The 25,180-nt window shown below is 34.5% G+C and overlaps 1 protein-coding gene across 1 annotated transcript in view; it reads right to left on the bottom strand.

The window, feature by feature from the left end:
* Nucleotides 1-25,180, bottom strand: part of LOC150092366 (mushroom body large-type Kenyon cell-specific protein 1-like) — a 152,537-nt gene that overhangs the window by 70,751 nt on the left and 56,606 nt on the right. Inside the window, exons 3-4 of the mRNA XM_090414925.1 lie at nt 15,291-15,370; nt 6,760-6,859 (exon numbers count right to left, since the gene is read on the bottom strand). Of these exons, the coding sequence (XP_090271051.1) occupies nt 6,760-6,859; nt 15,291-15,370 (180 nt within the window). The remainder of the gene's footprint in view (nt 1-6,759; nt 6,860-15,290; nt 15,371-25,180) is intronic.

Below are 25,180 nucleotides of genomic sequence, written 5' to 3'. Positions count from 1 at the left end.
TCATGTAGTACTGTCATATCCTGTACACCCCTTGAGGGTATATGGCAGGAATTTGATGATGATGATGATGATGAAGTATTTTGCTAGTGTATATATAAATACTGGTCAATTAGAAGAGAAATTATAACTTGAAGAACAAGACTTACTGAATGAGCTAAAGCAGGAAAAGGAAATATGTGACATCTTCAATAACTTGGCAATTGATAAGATTGGAGGTAGGAAGATATCTTTCTCATGGTAGTTGCAAGTTATTCCAATTCATAGGAGTGGGTCATCACATAAATTGGAGAATGACAAGACAACTAAAAATCTTCTTAGCATTACTGATAGTCATGTAAAAATTAATCAGGAATCATGTTCAGGATATTCTTGAAAGGAATCACTTGTTAAACACTGCACAGTTTCATTAGGAGGCGATCCATTATGACAAATTTGTTTACTTTTTATGAAGAGGTCACAAGGGAAACCAATCAAGGTAATGGCTATGATGCCATTTATTTAAATTTTAGCAGTCTCTGATAGATGATTAAAATGTATACCAATTAGGTGTTTATAATCAGCTAGCAAGATAAGTGGGAAGGGGGAAATTCTGCGACAGGAAGTGGAAAGGGGAAATTTTTTTGTCACAATTGGCTAAACCAGACTCTATTAAATAACATGATAAAAAGTTAGTGACGAAAAAAGTTATATTTCTTTAAGTATAATTTTTATTTTATATTTATTTAATTTTATTTAAGTATATAGTTATATTTTTTTTACTGTTCAGATAGAAAAATATGTGGAATGTCCTTCATCGAGAGCCAAGTTTTTAGGAGCAGGGTACTACAGAGTGGTAAATCCTTGTTGTTGATCTAGGTTTAAACATTAAGAGTGATTTCTCTCTCTCTCTCTCTCTCTCTGAAGTTGAGAGAGATTTATTTATAGGATGATCTTAAGACATTGGAAGAGTGGATGGGGAAATGGGGTTTAAAATTTAATGTTAGCAAATTCAAGTACATCTGAGTGGGTAAGATAGATATTAGATAGATATCAGTTGAATGGGCAGTCTAAGGGGAAAAAAAATTGATAAATACACAGATTTGGGTATTTTGGTTGACAGGAAATTAAAGTCCAGGAATCATTCATAGTGGTAAGAAAACTTTAAAACCCAGAAGATTGTGGGATTAATTAAAAGCAACTTCACCTATATGAGTAAGTAATGATACCATTATACAAGTCTTTAAGCCAATATTGGATTACAGATCTCAGTTTTAGTCATCAAGGTTTTTAATGGATGTCAAGAAATTTGAAGATATTCAGAGAAGACTAAGTCTGTAGAGTGATTGTATCATGATAATTATGAGAAATGGTTTGGTTAGTTCCTATCTAGCAGGAGACAGAAAGAAGACTTAATTGAAGTTTCTAAGTTAATTCAGTATACATAAGATAGAGACCAGGAGTTTGGTACAATTGGCTAAATCAGGCTCTATTAGAGAACTTATATTTCTTTAAGTTCTTTTTTTTTTTTTTTACTGTTAGATAGAAAATATGTGGAATGCCCTTCATCAACATGCTACAGAATCAACGAATTTAATTAATTTTAAGACAGATTAAGAGAACTATTATGGATGAAGGGTAGGTTAATTCTAATTTAAGTATATCTAATTTTGTAATGTTGAATATGTTGGTATGATTATGTATCTATGTATAAATATGTATGAGAAAAAATAATAATAAATAAATGAATTTGAAAAAACTGAGAGGATGAATAATAAGAAAATAAGCTGAGTGACCGAGATATGTATATCTTGGTCAATAATAATATGCTCCATTAAGCAGTTAACCATGAAAAAAAGGATTTCCCATCGCTCTCTTTCATGAGATAGAATAGTTTGTTCTGATAACTAAAACAACTAGAATAAATACAAAAACAATACCAGTAGGAAAACCTTGCCTAAATAATTCTACTGGTTCTCCTAAAAATATGTTAGACGAATAAGGAAAGTCATGTACAGACTAATCAATGGACCAGTAGAAACAAGGCAAACTTCCAAACTTTTGTTTTTAAATCAATTATCCACCTCACAGATTCTCTATAAAGTTAGTTACACCTCTACCTCCATTATGTGATCTATTCTGAGTTTAAAGCTTTAAACTCAGAACAGGTCACTCTCTAAAAAAAGAACAGTAAGTGCATCTTTACAAGAACCAATAAGGAGAAAGTTCAAAACAGTTGCAAGTAAATTTCTAACTCATCTAAATCTGATTTTTAAAAGGCCAAACTAGAAAACTTCATATCCTAGTACTGCCTCTGTAGTTCATTCAGTATAGACGAAGCCCTTTGGTTGCAAAGACTTAGGTTCGATTCCCATCCAAGACAAGAGGAATCTTTATCTGGTCTTTATCTAGGATAGGAATATACCATGGGTTACAACAGCTTTTTACTTTTTCTGAGTGGAATTCACACATAAAAAAATAATAATTAAAAAAAATTCTGCTTCTAGTTCCTTGCCAAATCCATTGGATGTATCTTTTGTTCAATTGTTCTTCTACTTCTTTTTGCACTTGGATGGTTCTGTTGCATCATCGTTATCCACAGAAAAACTAATTTCTTTGCCTGTTATATCATAGGCATCTTCAATTTGAAAAAAAATGTAAACAAGAGTAGTCCTACATGACAGAAAAAATCAAACAGTAAAAATGAACTCATGAGTAGTAATAATTCAGGACAGAAAGGAGTACTATGGGAAACTTACCTCAATGCTTCAAGATTATTTCACATATTGTTGGGATGGGGAACTCAAGAAGAAACTAAAGCTCTATCATGAACATCTACCTAGGCTATATGGTCTTTCCAAAAGCCATAAACAAAGTATTTCATTACGCCCTGTAGTACACTGTATTGGCTGTTCTAATTACAAACCTACTGAGCAATCAATCATACTATTCACCATTACAGGCACAACTCCTTCATATATATAAAACCCAGTGAAATTTAAAATTTTCTCCAGAAAAAGACTAAAGCAAATTCCTTAAGGAAAGACTGTAATAGAAGATAGTGCCATTTAACAATGCTCATCTAAGTTCATTAGATTTAGTAATAATAATTATCATGATTACATATCATTAGGACTTCAGTTATAATTAGCTAATGCAGCTCTATTAAACTCATGATTTCATTTTTACTGTTTGATTTTTTCTGTCATGTAGGACTACTCTTGTTTAAATTTTTTTCAAATTGAAGATGCCTATGATATAACAGGCAAAGAAATTAGCTTTTCTGTGGATAACGATGATGTAACAGAACCATCCAAGTGTAAAAAGAAGTAGAAGAACAATTGAACAAAATATACATCCAATAGATTTGGCAAGGAACTAGAAGCAGAATAGTTCTTTTTTTTTTTTTTGTTTAATTATTATTTTTTTTATGTGTGAATTCCACTCAGAAAAAGTAAAAGCTGTTGTAACCCATGGTATATTCCTATCCTAGATAAAGACCAGATAAAGATTCCTCACGTCTTTGATGGGAATTGAACCTAAGTCTTTGCAACCAAAGGGCTTTGTCTATAGTGAATGAACTACAGAGGCAGTACTAGGATATGAAGTTTTCTAGTTTGGCCTTTTAAAAATCAGATTTAGATGAGTTAGAAATTTACTTGCAACTATTTTGAACTTTAATTTAAAAAAAAAAAAAGGGTGCTTAAGAGTCAAAGTTATATAACTGAGAGGAGACCTCCACATAGCCTTTAAAGGAATGCGGAGAACTGATCAGGGCTTCTGACCTGACATCCAATCCTCACCTTCTCGTGGTGCACCCTGTTAGGTATCTGCCTGGATACTGAACGAACAAGGATGGGCTGGCAGTTTGGGATTTAGCCGAACAAATATATTCTTTATTGGGTTAAACCAAAATAAAAAATGATGGTACAACATGACAGAATTTCATGCCAGCTGGGGTGTCGCCTGGTTAAACAAGGCCCCCATTTTTCGCCAGGGCGAACAGCGAAAAGGATAGAAAAATCAGAACTCCATGGTGGACACAGGAAGTAAAAGAAGCAGTGAAAGAAAAGAAGAAAGCATATCAAAAGTTCTTAGCAAATAAGTTGCTTGTGCTCTTAGAGAATACAGAGACAAATGTAAGAAAGCTAAACACTCTGTAAAACTGGCTAAACAAAAGTCTTTATTACTATTATTATTATTACATCACACCTCCAGGGAGTCCAAAGACTCATCGACGGAGGGCATCTACTCTACAACTCTTTATCTCACTACTCCACCAATCTTCATCATCTAACACCAACACTGACTACCACCACCACCATTAGTACTTTCACAGACAATCACAAACATTCATGCCCACAGAAGGATTCGAACCCACAGCCTTTTGGCTGGAGAGCGGACATGCTAACCACTCGGCCAACCAGGCCGGCAATGGGAGAACTTTCATAAGAACATAGAAAATAAATATCAAGAAGGTGGCAAGATATTCAAGAGGTTGTTGAAGAAGCCCAGAAATGAAGGAAAGAGTGCTGTAAAAGGAATTGGAGATGATAAAGATGACATGAAAAGAGGAGAAAAAGATATCCTTGAAGTATAGAGTAATTACTGCAAAAAATTGCTAAATGAAACAAGCAGTGATGACAGTACAGTGGTAAAAAACACTAACCAGGCATGCAGTCAGGAATAAATATCCATACTTGAAGTAGAAACAGCCATTAAAAGCCTGAAACGTGGAAAGACAGCAGGAGTAGATGATATTTGACCAGAAATGCTGAAGTATGGAGGTATAAAAGTCTTACAGTAGCTGCACTGCATAGTTCAGAAGGCCTGGACAGAGGGACGAATTCCCGATGATTGGAGTAGAGCTCTCATAGTACCCATATATAAAAAGGGAAATAAAACTGAATGTGAGAATTACAGAGGTATTTCCCTACTGAGTGTTCCTGGCAAGATCTATGCAAGTATACTTGAGAAATGGTTGAGAAGGATTGTGGAAGAAAAGCTTGGTGAAGAACAAGCTGGATTCAGGCCAAATAGAGGCTGTCAGGATCAGATCCTCACTTTACGACAGATAGTTGAGAAATCATGGGACTATAACAAAAATATGTATTTAAGTTTTGTAGATCTGGAAAAGGCTTATGACAAAGTACCAAGAGAGAAGCTATTCAATACACTACAGTTATATGGTGTCAATGGGACATTATAGCAAGCAATACTTAGTCTTTATTTGAGTTGTAAGCCAGCAGTTAGAATTGAAGGAGATACAGGATGATGGTTTAATGTTAAATCTGGTGTCAGACAAGGATGTACATTATCCCCTCTGTTATTCATTATCTATATGGATCACATTATGAAGAAAGTGGTATTAAACCTGATATCAAAATTGGAGATGTTAATCTCAGCTCTTTGCTTTATATGTATGAAGTCATACTTTTAAATAAATCACCTACAAGTCTGCAAGATTCCCTGACTAAATTGAATAACTGTTGTAGTAGATATGGTATGAAGATCAGCATTAAAAAGACAAAGACAATGAAAATAGGCAGAAACATTGAAAATATCAACTGCATTGTGAATGGAGAACCTATAGAACAAGTAAACATTTCAGCTACTTAGGCATGATTTTTAGTGAAGATGGTAAATTAAATATGGAAATGGACAACAGAATCAACAAAGCTGGTATGGGAGGCAGTCAACTGAATAAATTTATATGGAATAAGAGAGAAATTAGTCAAAACACTAAATTAGCTGTATACAAGACAGTAATCAAGCCAGTTTTAACTTATGGATCTGATAGCTGGGTCAGAAGTAAAACACTTGACCAAAGACTAGAGACCACAGATATGAGAGTACTGAGTAGGATCAGGAGCATGAACAGATGGCATCAATGGCAATATCATATTAAAAACGAGGATATTAGGAAAGACTTGACATTGTCAGCATCCAGGAATGTCTTAGCAGAGCTAATCTCAGGTGGTATGGTCACTTAAACAGAATGGGAGAGGAAAGATTAGCAAAACAAGTGTTTTCTGCCAGGTTGGCAAGAAAAAGACCCAGAGGAAGACCAAGATATAGGTGGATTGATACAGTAAAAAGTGCCTTAGAAGATAGAAATATAAGATTTGATAATGTTGGAGTCTTGACAGATAACAAATTTGGAGGAAAATTGTAGATATTACAATTTTACATATCCTGTACATCCCTTGAGGGTATATATCAGGAATTTGATGATGATAAAAAAATAAAAATAAAAAATGGACATTTCAATCAAAGCAAATCAAATATAAATGATTCTTTTCTTGTACAGCTAGGCAAACTTCTGGAGAAACAAGGAAGAAATAATGGATGAGTATTTAAAGTAAAATGGAAAATTAATGTTACTATATCAATGATAATTGTTTTGGTAATGCATTCAGGTAGATATTTAATCAATAAATCAACCAAGGAAATGTGGCACAGAAATCTGGAAGATCTGGTATGTTGCAGTCTCTGCAAAGGGTGTGCGCAAAAATGGGAGGGGGAAGAATTACTGGAAGTCCAGATGCAGATTCCATTTAGTGACGCTCACCTTTAGAGGGATTTATGTTATCTGGCAGAGAGCCATATGATAATAATTTCTCGTTATTACTTGAAACTGTCACTGATTCCGAATTCTATCAATGATACAATACTTTACTAATCAGTAAATGAAAAAGAAATATAATTATTAGGCATATTAGGTCATAAAATGACAGGTATGCATCATCATTGCCATTACCTAAACACTATAATATTTCTTACCGGGTGCTGTCCCTTGATCTGATGATGTAGACTGATCATCAGTATCTACTTTCAAGCTATTTAAGCCATCAATCCGATGAATTATTCCACTTGCAGGATCCTACAGTACAAATAAAGCAAGCAGATGTAATCGCAGTATATTCATCATATATACCTTAACTAGTCATGTTTTAAAAAAGATCATGCTATTCACTATAATCCAGAAAGTACCAAAATAATTAGCCATAACAATTTATCAGAATTTCTTAGCTCTTTTCATTCAGTGTGAAACTTCTAATTTTTGGTTTAACATTTATAACCTATAATTATTAGGGAGCACACATACATCAATCCAGTCTGACTGACTACTAACTACTGTGGACAGTGAAAATTATAGTTGCAAAAAATATACAAATCCTTCATTTACCAAAATTATATAAAACAACATCTCAGTAGTGCAGATGATAATTATACTACTCTTCGAATGAAAAGGCCTAGGTTCAAATCCTACTAGGAGTCTTTATATGGGAATCAGTCAATTGAGTTTAACTTTGCTTTTGGCCAAATGGGAGGTAAAATTGTGACAGCACAACAAACTATATGACGATTAACCATCCTATCAATGCACAAATTAAATATTATATATATATATATTTCAAAAAAATCAAGTTGCGTAGCTGCAACACACCACATTGCCTAATACAGCAATCCTTCGATTAATGCGCCTCTAAAATTCGATTAGTGCACCTATATACATCTCAAAAATAAATGTTACAGATTTTAAAAATTTTCGATCTATATATTTTTTATGGTTAACTATTTAAAAAATCACTCACCAGAATGAAATAATTTAGTTACCGATTTGAAACATTTTACAGAGTTATTTTTTAATGGCATACTACACTATTTCCATGTACACTATGTTCCAAATTTACTGCCAAAATTTATGTTGTCTGCTTTACATTTTTGCTGATCATATCTCATGCAATTGTTTTCCATACTTTTTTATTTTAAATTATTTTCCTAACCTTTAATCACGATTAAAAGAATTAGTAGCAAAAAAACAGAAGTGTGAAAATTATTCGAAAAGTAATCTGATTGGAAGAAAAACTTGAAATAATTAAGAAAAATGAACAAGGCAAGTCCAGAGCAAAGATAGGACAAGAACACAAAAATGAGTGAATCAACTGCTGAATACAAAGAGAAAGGTAAGGCTGCTTGAAGTTCATCATGCATGCACTGAAAATCAAAGTATTATAATGATTGAATTAGGGAGACTTCTTTTTACATGGATCGAAGATTGTAACCAAAAACGAATCCCACTATGCACTGGCCTTATTAAATCAAAAGCATTGTTTCTTTGTAACCTGGAAAGAAAGGGCTATCAATGATGGAAAAGAAGAAGAATTCCATGTTAGTGCAGTGTGATTTGAGCATTTCAAAAAGAGAAATAGCCTACATAATGTTCTAATCACAGGTGAAGCTGCAAGTGCAGATAAGGAGATTTTGAAGAAAACTGTTCAAGAATGGGACTATTGTGATCAACACATATTTAATGTCGATGAAACCGGCCTTTTTTTTTTTTGGAAGCGAATGCCATCAAAGACAGAGAAATCTCAACCAAATCAGAGAAATCTCAGCCTGGTTATAAAGTCGCAAAGTCGAATGAAATTACTGCTAGCAATCTACGAGCCGTTTGGAAGCACATTCTTCCACGTTGTACAAATGATTTTAGAGGCTTTTCAACAAATCTAAGTTAATTAAATCTCATTCTGAGAAGTTGGGTGACTCTGACCTGCAAAACATAGATGCACAGTGGGAATATCCTGAAGAATATGAAGAAAATTTAATCACTAACAAGCTCACAGAAACAATTTGAAAATAGTTTTCGTACAATCGAAGTTTTTAAGTAGCAATGATTAGAGACTGACCCTGGTGAAGAGAGAACCAGTAAAATTTGCAGAAGAGGCAATAGGGCCATACCCTCAGTTGTATTAAAAAAAGAAATAGAATGCCTGCCAAACTATGTTAGCTCAATTCTTTGTTAAGAAGCAGAATAATAAATTTTTATTCTGAATATGTTTTATTGTCTTTCAGCTTCATGGTTTTCCTTTAACTAGGCCCTGAGACATACCCTAATTCTTTTATAAAAAAAATTAAAGGTCAAAAAAGAAATCTGAGGAACAAATTATACATTTTCCCATAGGTTATTATATTCGATTAGTGCATTTTCGATTAATGCGCCTGTTTTAATGAACGCACTGGGCGCATTAATCGAGGGATTGCTGTATCATAATGGAACATGAAATGAGAGAAGAAAATTTATGAAGAAGCCAAATATTGCATAACTGCAACTACAAATGTGGTGGTAAATACAGAAATGGATGCTACAGAAAATTTCACGGAAATCAGAATCGTTTTTCTCAACTTTATTTTATTTTGTGTCACCCACAAAATGCTGTAAACTTATAAGACATCAATAATGTGGGTATGCTAAGGATTTTTTAAAATCATATTTTATTTTATTATTTTTTTGATTACACAGTCTTGAAATCCTGCTCTAGAGAATAAAATGGAACTTTTACAAGCCTCCAATAAGTATATCAGTGGTCTCACACTAAAAGATGAAATTCATCTATTACGTATGATCCATGCTCATGATATGATTTAAACCACAGCCTGGCTGGAGAGTGGGTATGTTAACAACTCAGCCAACCAGATCAGTAAAGCAAGAAGCCCAGTTTGCATTATGAAACCAGAATAATTTCATAGTGCAACCTTTTTGTCATTGCTTGAATAAAATATACAGATTTTTATTTCCACTTCTAAAATATTTAATTAATTCTCAACTGGGATTGTTAAGAAATAGCATATGGCACCAATCTGCTATAGGCCTTGTGCCCTTCCATGTGTGGGTCAGATATAACAAAAAACTAAAAACAATAAATAAATAAAAAAAAAAAAAAACTCCACTCCATAAAAAAACAAGTTGCAGCAAATTGCCTAGCTATACAAAATTACAGCAAGCCACTGAAAACTACCTACAAAGACTACAAAAAGAATTTTGTAGTCTTTGTAGGTAGACTACAATACCTACTTTGTAGGTATTGTAGATAGACTGCAATAAAGAAAAAAAACTTTATGAGATAAAGTTTTTTCTTTATCTCATTTTCCCCTGTGTGAAGTCAAGTAACTTTGAATGTTTGAAATCTAATTAATGCTCTGATAGAGCATTTATTTCTATCTATATGGTGTATTTAGACTGTCACTGACATGTGTTCTTGATGATGTCTGCTTTACAGGAGGAAAAACTGGAGTTTCTGGGAGAAAACCTACAATTTCCATATGAAACTGGAAATTGTAGGTTTTCTTCAATTGAAAAGCCTCCAATAAAGGTTCTTTACCTCTACACATTTATATTTGTTCATTCATTCGGTATCCAGGTAGATACCTAACAGGGTGCACCACGAGAAGGTGAGGATTGGACATTAGGTCAGAAGCCCTGGTCGGTTCTCCGCATTCCTTTAAAGGCTATGTGAAGGTCTCCTCTCAGTTATACAGCTTTGACCCTTAAGCACACAAGACAAAGACAATGAAAATAGGCAGAAGCATTAAAAATATCAACTGCATCCTGAATGAGACCCTATAGAACAAGTAAAACATTTCAGCTACTTAGGTACGATTTTTAGTGAAGATGGTAAATTAAATATGGAAATAGACAACAGAATCAACAAAGCTGGTATGGTAGGAAGTCAACTGAATAAATTTATATGATATAAGAGAGAAATTAGTCAAAATACTAAATTAGCTGCATACGAGACAGTGTTCAAACCAATTTTAACTTATGGATCTGAGAGCTGGATCAGAAGTAAAACACTTGACCAAAGACTAGAGACCACAGATATGAGAGTACTGAGAAAGATTATGAGCATGAACAGATGGCATCAATAGTAATATCATATTAAAAACGAGGATATTAGGAAAGAACTTGACATTGTCAGCATCCAGGAATGTCTTAGCAGAGCTAATCTCAGGTGGTATGGTCATTAAACAGAATGGGAGAGGAAAGATTAGCAAAACAAGTATTCTCTGCGAGGTTGGCAAGAAAAAGACCCAGAGGAAGACCAAGATATAGGTGGATTGATACGGTAAAAATTCCGATCACATCATATGAGGAACCTTTACCTGGTATCTTTCAACTAAAGGTGAATTAACTGGTCTCTATGTGGAGGTTTTTTCTCCCGGTAACTCGGGATTTTCATCCCTCAAAACATTTCTACAATTTAAATTGTTAAATTTTAGTGCTGAGTACACTAAAATTTAGTGCACACAGCACTAACCTAAGTAATTATAGAAACAATTTAAATGGTTACTACAGTTACTTAGTTTAGTGCTACGTGCTTGTCACGGTTATCTTTGTGCTCTGATAATGCTGGGTAGAAAACCAGCAAAATATTAGTGAGTTCATAAATGTATTTTTTCCTCTTGGTGTTGGTTATATGAGGGAGGACTGGAAGGTTTTGATAAACATCAAGAACAAAAATGATATTAAAGCAACTGATATAATCACAAGAAAGAACATACTAGTAGAAGAGTTATAAAGGTAACTTATATTCTTATATTCTCGTATGTTCTTTCTTGTGGTTATATCAGCTGCTTTAATATTTTAACATAAAAGTTGTGCACAAATTCACAATGAGAGAAGACCTAAGGAAAAAAAGAAAACTGCTTACTATGTTATTGTTGATGGTGATATCTTCATGCTGGTTCAGGACACAAGGTATACAGGAGAGATTTGAAATAGGAATCATCATCATCAAATTCCTGCCATTTACCCTCAAGGGGTGTACAGGATATGATAGTACTACATGAAAAAAATTACATCATTACTAACTTCCTAATTACAATTTTCCTCCAAATCAGTCTGTTACTTGTCAAGACTCCAACATTATCATATCTTATATTTCTATCGTCTACAGCACTTTGTACCGTATCAATCCACATATATCTTGGTCTTCCTCTGGGTCGTTTTGCTGCCAACCTGGCAGAGAACACTTGTTTTGCTAATCTTCCTTCACCCATTCTGTTTAAGTGACCATACCACCTGAGATTAGCTCTGCTAACGCATTTCTACATGCTGACAATGTCAAGTTCTTTCCTAATATCCTCGTTTTTAATATGATATTGCCTTTGATGCCATCTGTTCATGCCTATAATCTTTCTCAGGACTCTCATATCTGTGGTCTCTAGTCTTTGGTCAAGTGTTTTACTTCTGACCCAGCTCTCAGATCCATAAGTTAAAACTGGTTTGAACACTGTCTTGTATACAGCTAATTTAGTGTTCCGACTAATTTCTCTCTTATTCCATATGAATTTATTCAATTGACTTCCCACCATACCAGCTTTGCTGATTCTGTTGTCTATTTCTATATTTAATTTCCCATCTTCACTAAAAATCGTGCCTAAGTAGCTGAAATGTTTTACTTGTTATACAGGTTCTCCATTCACAACACAGTTGACATTTTCAATGATTCTGCCTATTTTCATTGTCTTTGTCTTTTTAATGCTGACCTTCATACCATATCTATTACAACAGCTATTCGATTTAGTCAGAGAATCTTGCAAACTTGCAGTGGATTTATTTAGAAATATAACATCATCCTCATAAAGCAAAGAGCTGACATTAACATCTCCAATTTTGATATCATGTTTAATACCACTTTCCTTCATAATGTGATCCATATAGATAATGAATAACAGAGGTGATAATGTACATCCTTGTCTGACACCAGATTTAACATTAAACCATCTTCCTGTACTTCCTTCAATTCTAACTGCTGACTTACAATTCAAATACAGACTAAGTATTGCTTGATATAATGTCCCATTGACACAATATAACTGTAGTGTATCGAATAGCTTCTCTCTTCGCACCTTGTCATATGCCTTTTCCAAATCGACAAAATTTAAATACAGATTTTTGTTATATTCCCATGCTTTCTCGACTATTTGTTGTAAAGTGAAGATCTGATCCTGACAGCCTCTATTTGGCCTGAATCCAGCTTGTTCTTCACCAAGCTTTTCTTCCACAATCCTTCTCAACTGTTTCTCAAGTATACTTGCATAGATCTTGCCAGGAACACTCAGTAGAGAAATACCTCTGTAATTCTCACATTCAGTTTTATTTCCCTTTTTATATATGGGTACTATGAGAACTCTACTCCAATCATCGGGAATTCGTCCCTCTGTCCAGGCTTTCTGAACTATGCAGTGCAGCCACTGTAAGATTCTTATACCACCCATACTTAAGCATTTCTGGTCTAATATCATCTACTCCTGCTGCCTTTCTACATTTCAAGCCTTTGATGGCTTTTTCTACTTCAAGTATGGATATGTATTCCTGACTGCATGCCTGGTCAGTGTTTTTTACCACTGTGTTGTCATCACTGCTTGTTTCATTTAGCAGTTTTTCAAAATAATTACTCCATACTTCAAGAATATCTTTTTCTCCCATTTTCATGTCACCTTTATCATCTTTAACTCCTTTTACAGCACTCTTTCCTCCATTCCTAAGCTTCTTCAACAACCTCCAGAATATTTTGCCACCTTCTTGATATTTTTTTTCTATATTCTTGCGAAAGTCCTCCCATGACTTTTGTTTAGGTAGTTTTACACAGTGTTTAGCATTCTTGCATTTGTCTCTGTATTCTCTAAGAGCACAAGCTGACTTATTTGCCAGGAACTTTTGATATGCTTTCTTCTTTTCCTTCACTGCCTCTTTAACTTCCTGTGTACACCAGGGAGTTCTGATTTTTTTTTTATCCTTGCACACAACCTCACCACATGCCTCTCTGGCAGAATCAATCAATGTTTTGTTCAGAGTTTGCCACTGAATCTCCTAGGTTTGATTCCTGTTCTCAAACTCTTTCATTTTCTTTTCAATAATCTTTGTGTATTTCAGTCTACAGTTCACTTCTAAGAGCTGCTCAACTTTTATTCGCTTTAAAACTTTCTTACATGCTATTCTTTTGAATATAAAATTCAATTTTATCCCGCTCAAGACTAAATAGTGATCACTTCCAATTTCAAATCCTCTGTACACTCTGGTGTCCTGCACCAGGGAGAAAACATTACTATCAACAATAACATAGTCAATGACACTTTTCTTATTCCTTGCCTCTTCTCTCCATGTGAATTTGTGCACATTTTTATGTTGGAACATGGTGTTAGTAATAACCAGTCCATGTCCTGAGCAGAAATCCAACAGATATTTGCCATTATTATTAGCTTTGCTCTTTTCTCCAAAGTTTCCCAAAATATTTTTGTATGTCTCACAATCATTTCCTACTCTGCTATTTAGATCCCCAACAAGGACCAACTTTTCCTTTTTCATTGTGTCAGTTGCTTTTTCTAAAGCCTCAAAAAATTCCTCCACTTCTACCTTAGTAGAACCTTCTGTGGGACCATAGGCACAAATAAGTCCATTGTCCAGTTCCCCATTCTCATATTTGCCCACATTACTCTACTTGAGACTGACTGCCATTCAAGAAGATTAGCCTCGTATTTTGTGTTGAATACTATGGCTACTCCTTCTTTTCCTTGATTGTCATTGCCTGAATATAACATTTTGTATTTATTGCTTAGAAAGATCTCACCAGTTTTGGTCTTTTTTGTTTCAGTCACCCCTATTATGTCGATCTGGTACTTATCTAATTCCTCAGCTAGCTCCATTTCTTTGCCATTCAGGCTTCTTATGTTGATAGTACCAATCTTTAACTCTGGTGATGTTGTATTGGAGTTTGTTTTCAGATTTGTTCCAGTAGCTGACTTTTTGCTGTTCGCCCTGGTTCCCTGGTGAAAACAACGGGGGCCTTGTTTAACCGGGCGACGTCCCAGCCGGCATGAAATTTTGTCATGTTGTACCATCATTTTGTATATTGGTTTAATAATTCAAATATTCAACCATAGTATCACCTCTGGATATGGCTCCCACTGATAAGACCTTAATAAAGGTTTAAACCAGTCTGGGTAGTGACCCATTCCCATAATGGGATCCATATCCACAGGTGATACTATGGTTGAATATTTGAATTAGTTTTAATTAATATTTAATCTAAGTAATATTTGAATTACTTCAACCTTAGTATCACCTCTAGATATGGCTACCACTGATGAGATCACAATAAAGGTCTAAACTGGTCTGGGTAGTGACCCCTTCCCATAATGCACAGCATTATACATGTCTGTGAGGATATATGCTTTGCATTATGAGATACTAAAGCAAGTGATGTGAAGTCATTAGTTTCTATATACGAGTTGCCTCAGTCCTGAAAATACTTCAGGTGCAAACTTTGTTTACACTTGGATAAAGGATTAAACCAAGAATATAATTTCTTGGTATCTTTAATTTATAGTATAACCAACTGGAAAAACTTCCAACAATATGACATCTCACTTCTGCTACATATCATCATAGCCTCTATATAATCAATATTCAGGTTCCAATTAGGAAAAAAAAAAAAACCACATAAAAAAAAATATATACAGCTTACATAAGGTGGGAGTTTCTTTGCATTACAAAAGTAGCATGTATCTTCAGGACTCCAGTCCACTGCTTCGGTGACTTCTAAATCTTAAAGAATCAAATATGAAATGAACATTACTTTCATTGAAAGATTTTTTAAATAGCACATGAAAATCTATAAATAATATACACAGGAAAATCAATTTCACTCTTAAGTATGGGAATAAAGTAAAGCAAAAAGGCATAAATATGAAAATAGCAGCATGCTTTTCACACAGTTGATGTGAAAAGTCAGAACAGTTTTAGTGCAAATGCACAGCATACTTTAATGCAGCGATTTTCAACCGGTGTGCCACGGCAAACTGGTTTGCCGCGAGATTTATGAAAACAAATTAATTGAAAGAAATAATGTCGTAGTTTGTGCATTTATTTATTAGTGTCTGGTCTTCCATCTTCTTATGTGTGTAAATCAATCAAAATTATGCCTATTTTTTGCCAGATCAAAAAAATTAAAAGAATATATTTTTAGTGTGCCGCAGAATTTTAATAATTAGTGTAGGTGTGCCGTGTTATGAAAATGGTTGAAAATCACTGCTTTAACATAATAAGCATTACTGAGCTGATGCATTTTAAAAATTAACATAATTTTCTGATGAAATGATTTATATCTGAATTCAGAATAGACCTTGATGTGCACATATAAATATTATAATACATTTAGCATAATGATTATAATTTAAATATATAAAGCAAAATAGCACTCACGTGTAGAACCTAACAAAATTTTATTATCACAGACCATAACACTGAGAAGATAAAAAAAAAAAAGTTAAGAAAAATCAGACAAGATGAAGTCAACCTCTTTTTTTTATTACAATTCATATCAAAAATATCAACAAGAAATACATATAAGATAACAAAAAAAAGACAGAAATAAGGTGAAAAAATATTTCTATTCAAAGTATATTCTTGTATTATTTTTTTTCCAAGTGTTTTTTGATACCAACAAACTTTTTTACATGTTTTTACATATAAATCTAATGCTAATTCTTAGGTGTGAATGAATGAAGGTTTCAAGAGATTAACAGACATTTATAATGACAAATAAACTAAAACCATATTTGTTTGTGGAATCTATGTATCCTATACATCTAATGATACATATCAGAAACTGATAATGAATTAAATATACTAAGCTAAGTTTTGAATACAAATTGCATTGACAGGCTTAGTGCTTGATGATCCCTACCATAGACACACACTATAGTAAACACCAGTATAGCGAAATGAAATGCCATTGCGAACTATGGATTTAAAAACAGCATAAGTGTCACAGAATCAAAAGTCTCAGTCCAAGTCTCACAGAACGAATCTATTTTAAACTCAATATTGAAAATAGGGAAAGGCTAAAAAACTTTTATGATAGCAAACTGAAATCCCTAGCAAATGAAGTCAAATTCACACCAGGAAATTTTCATTTGCTGATTATAATTTTATTAAACTATAACAAAAATATTATATTTTTATGTACCCTGAACAACAGCAATCTAATATCTGCATTGGCATGGCAGTAGATGTGAAAGGAGATCATGTCTTAGAGGGAAGGAGCTCTGCATAATATTTACAGTGACTCGATGCTGAAATCCATCAGTTCAAAATACAGTTATTAGGTACTGTGGAAAGTATGAAGTTTATTTGTGTTCTGTATTAAAAATAGAAAATGCATGGGGAGAAGTTAAATCAAAGTCATGCTGTGAATCAACTATAAAGACATGAATGAAAACAGCCAGCTTTTCTTAGCTATAGCAAAATAAGAAAAAAAAATTAATGGCCAAAAGTCAATTTGGCCATCACAATTTTACAATGCATGCTGCTACTTGGGGGGGGCTAATAAATACTCAGTATTTTATTGCCAAGACTACCTGATCATTACTGAAAAGTAATAAATGCAAAGAAAACTGTAGCTGAGATCAATAAATGGAGAAAAGAACGGAATCATACAATTTATATTCAATGGATTATGGGATATTTAGTATCACACAATACAAAGATATGAAAATATAACTTCTGCATTACTTCAACCATGGTATATCTTCTAGGTTCGGTTCCCACTGATGAGCTCTCAAATAAAGGTCAAAACTAATCTGGGTAGTGATCCTTCCCATAATGCACAGCATTATACATGCTCAAATAAAGGATATGACTTATTAAACAAGAAGACATTTTCTTAGCAAGTTTAATTTAAATTATAATCAAAAGAAAAAACTTCCTACAACTATCTCTAATCCAGAGTATTATAAGAATAAGCTGATACACCTTTTCACTACTTGTATATAGGAAATATATGAATTCATATAAGTAGCCAAGTCATGAAGATACTTAATGCGCAAACTTTGTTTGCTTATACTTAGACAAAAAAAATTAAATAATATAATTTCTTGGTAAGTTGATTTAAAACAATGTTCAAATAAGAAATGCCACTACGCGAAATATTACTGCCAAGAAATTCAATTTATAACTGTACAAGATTAGTAGAGCATAGAGACTACATGCTGATAAGAAACTGTAACATTTAAGATAGTTAGCTTAAGCACAATTCTTTATGATAATACTGCAAGCGCATGTAACTTGCTAAGCCAACTAAGTTAATTCTATTTGATAGTAAAATCCAGAGGAAACTAACTAAGAATCATTGATATGCACAGGAGGAAATATTACAATTTACATTAATAAACATTAAGAATAAAAAGAGTTATCATTCCATTGTATAAGACCCTGATCAGACCACACTTAGACCATTGTTCTCAAATTTGGTGCCCAGGATTTGAAGGGGATAAATTAACCGTGGAAAGGGTACAAGGACTGATAACAAAGATGGTTTCAGGACTGTACAATGTTAGTTATGAGGATCAGCTGAGGGAATGTGGACTGCAGAGTTTGGTGGATAGAAGAAGGAGAGGTGATATGATTAGACGTTTAAACTGTTGAGAGGTAGTTACAGGGTTGACACTGGAGAGTTATTTCGCTCGGTGGAACAACAGGAAGGAGCAATGACATCGGGCCATCCCCGGAAGTTACGAAAGGAAGCTGTGAGCAAGAGGGTGAGGAGTGGTTTCTTTTGCAAGGGTGGTTGAACTGTGGAATGCATTGCCTGAGTGGTGAGGCAGACTCTGTGTTTCCTAGGAAGGACCTCCCAGGATGAGTCTTTTGACTGCATGGAGGCCTGAATAATAATAATAACCAGCTGTATATAAACCCAACGAATAACATTTTTCATGCTTTTGCATTAATAATCATAGTAGACAGGACAAGCCTTTGAATTTCCTTGTGCAATGTGCTACATCAAGGAAAAAATATAAGAAAGCTAGGTAATGTGTAAAAGTATGACGGGTGGGAGAGGAGATGACAATGGAAAGATTTCAGAAAGAATAAAAAAGAATATATAAATTTCAGTGGCAAAATGTTTTGGAAATGAACAAGCAGTGGGAAAGTTTTGGAAAGAATAAAAAGAATGCAGAAGATAAATTTCAGTGACAAAATGTTCTGGAGCCACTGATCAAGATTAGAAACCAAGGAAAGAATTCTAGAAAAAGAACCAAAAATAAGGATATTCAGGATCATTAAAAATTACTAAATGAGACAACCAGTGGAAGACAACATCTAGGAGGAATGTACACATACTGGCCACTGAATTAGATATACAGAAATACCACATAGTGCATATGCAAAATACTCGGTAATGTGTGTGTCATCATATGTTCTAGGCAACTATTTAAGAATTCTGTTGGTCAGTCATCATCAATAGTGTTGATTAGAATGGGAAAAACAAATATCTTTTGGAGTTCAATAAAGGGCATATTGTGAGTGGCTGTGACTAGAGCCATGATTCTGAAAACAGCAGAGCTGACAAGTTTCTCAAAAGGTGAGATATCCAAGCTGTTTAATCAGTGGAAAAAATAACCCACACTGTCAAGAACAAGATTGCTGTTGTCTGAGAAGGCTAGTATGGACAGACAGAACTTCCTATGTGCTGCAATTGATCAAAGAATTTAATAAAGCTGTTCCTGACCCACATCTCACCAAAGTATGCATAATGAATTGAAGAGGATCAGCACTGGTAATCATATGCCTATCTGAAGCCACTGTATTAAATAAAGTTTCTAATTCAGTGATCAGTATGTACAGTAATGAATACATTTCAATACTAAAAACACCTGAAACCTGAAAAGATAGCTTTTTTTTTTGAAAAGTGTGAATCTCACCCATGAAAGGTCATGTGTGTGTGTGTGTTACTACCAGGGGTGAACTAGGATCAGTTAATTCAAAAGCTCAAGAGACCAAACATGAAAACCTTTCAAACCATTCCAGTCTCCAATAAGTAGAATGGTTTGTCTCCAACTAGGTGATGATATTCACCTGCCAGAAAATAGAATTAAAAAAAAAAAGAGCCAGAAGAAGTAGATCAAGATCTAGGTAGAGTGTACCAGAGCTTCACAAAGTGAGCTAATTCTGGGGGAAAACTATCATCATCAATTCCTGGCATACACTTTTTTTTTTTTTTTGGAGGGGGGGGGGTTACAGGATATTATGATAGTACTATATGAAAATTTACATCATCACTAACTTCCTATGTACAATTTTCCTCCAAATCAATCTGTTACCTGTCAAGACTCCAACATTGTCAGATCTTATATTTCTATCTTCTAAGGCACTTTTTATAGTATCAATCCACCTATATCTTGGTCTTCCTCTGGGTCTTTTTCTTGCCCTCATGGTAAGGAACACTTGTTTAGCTAATCTTTCGTCTCCCACTCTATTTAAGTGACCATACCACCTGAGATTAGCTTTGCTAACACATTCCTGAAAGCTAACAATGGAGAGTTCTTTCCTAATATTCTCATTTTTCATATGATACTGACACTGATGCCATCTGTTCATTCTACTCTTTCTCAGAACTCTCATATCAAAGGTCTCTAGTCTTTGATCAAGTGTTTTATTTCTAAACCCAGCTCTAGGATCCATAAGTTAAAATTGGTTTACACACTGTCTTGTATATAGCTAATTTAGTGTTTTGACTAATTTCTTTCTTATTCCATGCTTCCTATGATACCAGCTTTACTATTTCCATTTTTAATTTATCTTCACTAAAAAGTGTGCCTAAATAGCTGAACTATTTTTACTTGTTTTATAGGTTCTCCATTCAGGATGCAGTTGATGTTTTCGATGTTCCTGCTTATTTTCATTGTCTTTTTCTTCTATACTTATTTTCATACCAAATTTATTACAGCAGTTATTCAATTTGGTCAGACAATGCTGCAAAATTCTCCTGGATTTATTTAGGAATATAATATCATCTGCATAAAGTAAAGAGCTGAGATTAACATCTCAATTTTCATATCAGGTTTAATACTGTTTTCCTTTAAAATGTGATCCATAAGATGATGAACAGTGAAAATAATGTACACCTTGTTGCACACCTGACTTAAAATCAAACCACCTTCTGTACCCCCTTAAATTGTAATTGCTGATTTACAACTCAAATAGAGACTATGTATTGCTTGATATAATGTCCCATTTATATTATATAACTGGAGCGTTTTGAACAGCTTTCTTCTTGGAACTTTGTAATATGCCTTTTCCAGATCTACAAAACTTAAATATGGATCCTTGTTATATTCCCATAATTTCTCAACTATTTGTCTTAAAGTGAAAATCTGATTCTGACAACTTGACGATCAGATTTCTCTTCTTGGGCTGACTTGCATCTCCAATCTTTCTTGGCACAACCATATTTCAACTATAGGCTTCTGTAGCTGCCAAAAAAAAAAAAAAAGTGTACTTTTTTTGCACAACACACTACTTCACACCTTCACAGCTGCTAACTCTATACATAGCTCAAATCTGCCCAGTCATGGAATATTGTTCCCATATTTGAGATTGCTCAATTCTATCAAGAAGAGGGCAATAATTAATGATCCCTCTATTACAGATCCATTTCAATCCCTCTCTCATTCAGTTTCTGCCTTGCACCTCTTCTGCAGACACTTTCACGGACAGTGCTCACTGAACTGGTCACTATTATTCCTCCACCCTCCTCCAAAATCATTAAAACAAGAGTCACTGCTAACCAACACCCTTTTACAGTCCATCTTAAAACTCACCAAACCAACTTCACTGCCTCCTCTTTTATTCCATCTACTTCTATCCTTTGGAGTAGTCTCTCCCATTTAGCCTTCCCCAAACAAAGATTACTATCCTCAGCTGTTCAAACAAAATGTGAACAGATTCCTCCTTTCTTTTATTCCTCTTGCCCACACATGGCACTAGTGTGCTACAGGTCTTGTGGCCTTTCATTTGCAGACCAGATATATATATATATATATATATATATATATAAAAGCTTTTCGTTTGACCTGAACCCAGATCGTTCTTTTCCAAGTTTCCCCTCCACAATTTTTCTTAGCCATTTTTCAAGAATACTTGCATAAATCTTACCAGGAACACTCAGTAGAGAAATTCCTCTGTAATTCTCACATTCAGCTTTATTCCCATTTTTATAGATGGGTACTATGAGTGCTCTACTCAAATCATCTGGAATTCAACCCTCTAACCAGGACTTCTGAATTATGCAGTGTACGAGGGCGGTCTGAAAAGTTCTTGGCCTCGACCATAGATGGCAACACTATCGGCAAGATTTTTTTTTCTCAGAAAAAAGGTAGTTTGTTTGATACTGCTGTATGAATCAAAAGTGTTGTCTGTATCCCTAGAAGTGGATAAAATTGAGTATCATGCAGTTATAAAATTCTTTGTAAAAGAAGGTTTAATGCCAAAAGAAATTCATTTTGAAGTTCATAAAAGTTTATGGACACTCTTCTCCTTCATATTCGACAATTAAGAAATGGGCTGCCGAGTTTAAACGTGGCCGTACCAGCCTTGAAGGTGATCCATGTGAAGGACGTCCAAAAAATGTAACAACACCAGAAATCATTGATCAAGTGCATGATATGATATTGGATGACCGGCAAGTCCAAGTACGTGAAATTGCCGAGACTATAGGCATTTCAAAAGAACGTGTAGGATATATTTTACATGAAGAATTGCAAATGAAAAAGCTTTGCGTAAGATGGGTGCCATGCTTGCTCACAGCAAATCAAAAACGCACTCGCATGAAAATCTCTGAAGAGTGCTGGAGCATTTTAACAACAATAAAACTGATTTTGTGTGTGATTTATTATTATGGATGAGACTTGGATTTACCATTACACACCAGAATCCAGTCTGTGCGGTTAGCTTAGTGGCTTTGCGCTTCGTAACCATATGCCTGGGAAAGGAGCATCCTTGGTTTGATTCCTGTCACCAACGTGAGGAGCCTTCCTCAGCCATAGCCAAGTTAGCCTGTCTTGGGTGTGGACAGCAGGCCCCCCCCAGTTTATCTGGGATTTTTCATCCTGCAAGCAGGCAAACCAGCCCTGTGAACATACACGGATCTACAGCCATATAACCCTTCATGAGGGGGACTCAACTCGTCCCAATAGGGATGGGGGGGGGGGGATAGGGAGGAAACTCCATATGAATAATAAATAAATAAAAACCAGAATCCAAACAGCATCAAAACAGTGGACAGAAGCAGGTTGTCCAGCGCCGAAGAAGACAAAGTCGGTTTCATCAGCAGGAAAGGTCATGGCATCGGTGTTTTGGGATGCTAAAGGCATTTTCTTTATTAATTTTTTTAAAAAAGGGTAAAACAATAACCGGGAATATTATTCCGATCTTTTAACCAGACTAAAAAATTTGTAAGAAAAGACCCGGTTTGCAGAAGGAAAAAAATCATCTTTCATCAAGACAAGTGTTTTGGCAATGGGAAAATTAAGGCATCTGCACTATGAATTGTTGGAACATCCATCCTATTCCCCAGATTTGGCTCCTTCTGACTTCTATCTCTTCCCAAAACTAAAACTCTTCCTTGCTGGTCAGCATTTTTCTTCGAATCAAGAGGTGATTGCAGCTGTAAAAAGGTATTTTACAGGGACGGGATAATGGCACTGGAGCATCGCTGGAATAAATGTATTAGTCTTGAAATTAAAATAAAATTGAAAAATAAAAATATTTTTGAAATTATAAATTCGTTTTTTCATTGTTAGGCCGAGAACTTTTCAGACCACCTTCGAAGCCATTGCAAAACTTTTATATTTCCATATTTTAGCATTTCTGGTTAAACACCATCTACTCCAGCTGCATTTCCACATTTCAGGTTTGTGATAAGCTTTTTCTACTTCAAGTACAGATATATATTCCAGATGGCATTCCTGTTGAGTGTTTTCTACCACCATGCTATCACTGCTTGTTTCATTTAGCAAGCTTTCAAAATAATTACTTCATACATCAAAAATATTTTTATCCTCAGTTTTCATGTCACGTTTATCATCTCTAATTCCTTTTACGATACTCTTTCCTCCATTTCTGCTTTTTCAATAGCCTCCAGAATATTTTATCACTTTGCTAATATTTATTTTCTATGTTCTTACCGAAGTCTTCCATGACTTTTGTTTAGCTAATTTTACACAATACTGGTCTCTCTCTCTCTTTTTTTTTTTTACATTTTTCTCTGTATTCCCTAAGAGCACAAGCTGACTTGCTTCCCAGTAACTTTCAACATGCTTTCTTCTTTTTCTTGATTGCCTCTAACTTCCTAAGTCCACCATGGAGTTCTGATTTTTCTATCCTTGCAGATTACCTCACCACATGCCTCTCTGTCTGAATCAGTCAAAGTTTTCTTTAGGGTTTGCCAACGAACCTCCAAGGTTTGATGATTGTATTCAAACTCTGTCAGTTTTTCTTGAATAATGTTTGTGTATTTGAGTCAACAGTTCACATCTGATAGCTGTTCAACTTTGATTCATTTCAAAACTTTCTTACACACCCTTCTTTTCAGTATGAAGTTAACTTTTATCCTGCTCAAGACTAAATAGTGATCACTTTCTATTTCAAATCCTCTTGTGTCCTGAACCAGTGGGAAACATCACTGTCGACAATAACATAGTCAGTGAGACTTCTTATTCCCCACTTCTTCCCTCCATGTGAATTTGTGCACATTTTTATGTTGAACATTGTGTTAGTAATAACTAATCCATGTCCTAAGCAAAAATCTAGTCGGTTCTTACCATTATTATTAGCTTTGCTCTTTTCTCCAAATTTTTAGACACAAATAAGTCTCACTGTCCAGTTCCTCCATTTTGATATTTATCCACATCACTCTACTTGAAATTGCCTGCTATTCAAGATTATCCTCATATTTAGTGTTGAATACTATAGCTACTTCTTTTCCCTGACTGTTATTGCCTGAATATAATATTTTATATTTGTAGCTTATAAATATCTCACCTGTTTTTGTCTTCTTTGTTTTGGTAACACCTATTATGTCAATCTGGTACTTATCCAATTCTTCTGCTAGTTCCATTTCTTTTCAATTGATGCTTCTTATGTTGGTCTTACATGGTCTAGCCTGTCAGACCATGTATAGAAGGAAGAGTCAAAGCACAGATGATTCTCATTCTCACTATAGCAAACACCATTATAACAAACTCACTCTCTCACTATAACAAACCACCAAAAAAGTCTTAAATGAAATATGGTAAGCACGATGCTATATTATAAAGAAAATTCCCCATATCAAGCAATCCACTATAGCAAACCATTCCAGTAGTCCCTTGAAGTATAATGAGGAATAATCAGAGTTCATTGTAGTACGATATATGGGGACAATGTCAAGGCCATGCTATGACCAGGAGACTGAGAGCTCTCAAACTAGACATATCCAAATGGCTGTCCCTTCTAACTGCATGCCCCTATTTTTTGTCACCAAACATGAAAGGCAACACAAATAATTTCAATACTCTTACAGTTAAAACAAAAACCATC

The sequence above is a fragment of the Typopeltis vanoorti genome, chromosome 26, assembly GCF_054136105.1.
Source record: "Typopeltis vanoorti isolate ZY-2024b chromosome 26, IOZ_Tvanoo_1.0, whole genome shotgun sequence".
Taxonomy (NCBI): Eukaryota; Metazoa; Arthropoda; class Arachnida; order Uropygi; family Thelyphonidae; genus Typopeltis; species Typopeltis vanoorti.
The sequence above is the reverse complement of the archived record's forward strand: the minus strand, read 5'-3'. Positions and strand labels throughout refer to the sequence as shown.